The sequence below is a fragment of the Fulmarus glacialis genome, unplaced genomic scaffold, assembly GCF_000690835.1.
Source record: "Fulmarus glacialis isolate BGI_N327 unplaced genomic scaffold, ASM69083v1 scaffold8853, whole genome shotgun sequence".
In the NCBI taxonomy this organism is placed as follows: domain Eukaryota; kingdom Metazoa; phylum Chordata; class Aves; order Procellariiformes; family Procellariidae; genus Fulmarus; species Fulmarus glacialis.
The window spans coordinates 30242-33635 of NW_009203532.1; the positions used below are offsets into that span (position 1 = coordinate 30242).

Sequence of the window (3394 nt, forward strand, 5' to 3'; positions counted from 1 at the left end):
CTTCGTTGTGCCTGTGCAGACCCTTCCCTAAAAATATGTATTTTAAAATAAAATTGTATCTATCTCTATATAGATGAGACAAAAGGCCTCTGGATCAGGATCAGTTCTCATGAAAGTAGCAAGACCTTTCCTTATTCAATAATGGCTCTTTAATAGTGGCACTGTTGGGAAGTTGAAAGGAAAGACCTGGTTATTAGTTGTTTTTAACGGGCTACGAGAAGGTCTTATCTGGCAGTGAACACTAAGCATTTCTCTCTTCCTTAAGCACTAAGGAAAAAACATGAACACAACAAATGACGACTTAGTCAACCCCACCACCTGGCAAGACACTGACGGTGATTTTCCCAACTGCACTGATGTGGAAGTCGGTCTGAAGACTTTGTACCTCCCCATTATGTACAGCATCATCTTCCTGGTGGGCTTCCCGGGAAACGTCATTGTGATTTGTGTTTACAGCTTCAAGATGAGGCCTTGGAAGAGCAGCACCATCATCATGCTGAACCTGGCGCTCACAGACCTGCTCTACCTCACCAGCCTTCCCTTCCTGATACACTACTATGCCAGTGGGGAGCACTGGATCTTTGGCGAATTCATGTGCAAGTTCATCCGCTTCGGCTTCCACTTCAACTTGTACAGCAGCATCCTCTTCCTCACCTGCTTCAGCGCCTTCCGCTACATGGTGATTGTCCACCCTATGAAGTTCTTCCACATCCAGAGGAAGCGGTGGACAGCGGTGGCTTGCGCAGCCATTTGGGTGATCTCATTGGTAGCTGTCAGCCCTGTCAACTTCTTGATCTCCTCGAAAGAGGAACAAAACAGATCCTTATGCCTCGACCTTACCAGCTCTGAAAACCTGGGCACAATCAGGTGGTACAACTGGCTGCTGACTGGCCTGGCCTTCTTCTTGCCCTTGCTGACAGTGACTCTGTGCTACGCGCTCATTATTTGCACCTTGGCTACCGGGCCCCACACGCGGGCTTGCTACAAACAAAGGGCTCGCAGACTTGCCGTCATCCTCTTGGTGGTCTTCTGTGTGTGCTTCCTCCCCTTCCACATATTTCGGGTGGTTCGGCTTGAACTACGGTTGTGTCCAGTCAGCTGTCAGGTGGAGAAGCAAATCCACTCTGTCTATATCATCTCTCGACCACTGGCGGCACTCAACACGTGTGGCAACCTACTACTTTATGTCGTGATCGGAGGTAACTTCCAGCAGGCCATCCTCTCTCTTTCAAGGTGTAAGTGGAGCAAATACGTCCAGCAGCCCCGGAGCAGCAATTACGTGACCAGGTCAGAAATTGCATTAAAGTTATGAAGGAATCCCAGCAAACCTGGGATGGCTTTGGTGCTGTAAGCTCCTGCAATGGCAGGTGTGTTGATAAGGTAGCAAAAATTGCAGCTGGCTTCTCCCTCCCCCTACAGTAGAGCACTTGTCAAAAAGCTGTCTTGGGAGCAGGTTTTTATATATATCTCTCTCTTAGCAACCAAAGAACAGGGAGTGAAAAGAAAAGATTATAAGCCACCTCAAAGGTGGAGTTTAAAACCACCCGTCCAGACTGTTTCTGTAGACATTTGGAAAGCGCAGGATTCTCTCGCTCTGGGCTTTGCGGTTGATTACAGAAACATGAAGAACTTAGTTTGGACACGAGAACAACTTCCATTGATTTCAGTGTTGTCACTGATGTGGTGCTTAGTTTATTACAGCCCGAGCGAAATGCAGCAGATATTGTCACGGTTGCTGAAACCACTGAATGACATACTTAGAAAGCACCTAGATAAATCTGATGTTTTCAAATGAGATGGACCTGATAAACTTCAGCGTAGGGCACTGAGGAACTGAATGGTGAAATCTTAGAGCTGGCCTAGGGAAGGATGAGAGGAGTACCACAGCAGGACATACATGGCGAATGCAAGGAGGTATATATACATATACAAGGAGATAGATATATACAAAAGGAGATATATATATATGGAAAAAATGGAGGAACAAGGACTTAGCAGTCCATCTCAGAAAAATACTGAAACAATCAATCAGATTATAAGCCTACAGAAGATGAATACAGGTGAGTACCAGCCAGTATGGATCTATCAGCTATTTACAATCCCAGATCATTCTGATTTCCTACTACAACAAATTAACAGGCTCGTACATGAAGGAAAAGAAGAAGATGTCGTATATCTTGACTCCAGAAGGAGTTTTGTCTAAGATGACACTCGTGTGTGTAAGCTAAGAAAACAGTCTGGAGGAAACTATTTTTGCTGGTTACAGAGCTGCGCTCAGAGTGGAGATACTCGTGATTTACTATCAGAGTAGGGGGAGCCACTGAGTGGGGGATTTGACCAGTCTGTCCTGGGTTTAGGAATATTTACTGTTTTCATTAACAAATTGGATGATGAAATAAAGTCCGGTTATTATATTTGCAGATGACATGAAGCTGAGAAGACAAAATTACGTTGATAAATTGCAGCTATGGTCGGAAAATGCACAGAATGCTATTAGACAATGACAGGAGCAAAGTACTATCTTTAAGTAGAAATAATGAACTGTGCAAACACAAAAGGAGAAAAAAAAATATTTAGGTAGCAGTTCAGCAGAGAAAGATCTGTGGTTACTGTGAATCACAGGCTGGAGAGGAGCCGACAGTTTCAGTGGGCTGACGACATCTGCTGTGGCAAAAAGGGCAGATGCCATGCTGGAATGTATGAATAAGAATATAATGTGTGAGATTTGTGTAGCAACCCTTACACCCTTTGCAGCCTTCTTACCCTCTCAGCTGGAGCACCATGCTGCCCTTCAGGGAAGACGTAGGTGAGAGTACCATGGCAAGAGCACTCAGAGAAACGACCAAAGGGGAACGAACCGGTTAGAAAACCAAATGGTCTTAAAAGCCCTGAAGGGTGGATATCAGGATGGACCTTCTCTCAGGACGGGTGATGAAGCACTGGAAAGGACAGGAGGAGTCTCCATCGCTGGGTGTCCCTAGGAGCAGGCTACCCATGTGCTTAGCAAGAGGGACACAAGCCTGCCTGACCTCTGGAGGTCCCTTTTGGCCAGGAGGCTCTGCGATTAGGCATACATTGACAGCATCATGGGTGCTAGTGAAACAAGTGGTGCCCGGGAGCATCCCCGGTGCCAGAGCTCATCCCGCCGCACTGCCGTGGCTCTGGGGAGCCTCGGGCAAGGCACCCGCCACGGGTTAGCACCGCGCCCCGCGGCAGCCTGCACAGAGGCAGCGCTGTGCGGGTACCGCACCTACGTAGGAGAAATGATGACACCATAGTGTTTCAACATGACTTGTGGATATTTAAAATACTTTATTTGGTAAAGGCTCAGCCATCAGATACATCTTTTGGAAGCAGTGCCACTGGCCTTTTGACCTGTTTTGTATTTTAGATT

At 46.6% G+C, this 3394-nt stretch overlaps 1 protein-coding gene across 1 annotated transcript; it reads left to right on the forward strand.

Moving 5' to 3' along the window:
* Positions 1 to 280: 280 nt before the first annotated feature.
* Positions 281 to 1312, forward strand: OXGR1 (oxoglutarate (alpha-ketoglutarate) receptor 1). The gene has a single exon (XM_009574669.1). The coding sequence runs from the start codon at positions 281 to 283 to the stop codon at positions 1310 to 1312; it is 1032 nt and encodes a 343-aa protein (XP_009572964.1).
* Positions 1313 to 3394: the final 2082 nt, after the last annotated feature.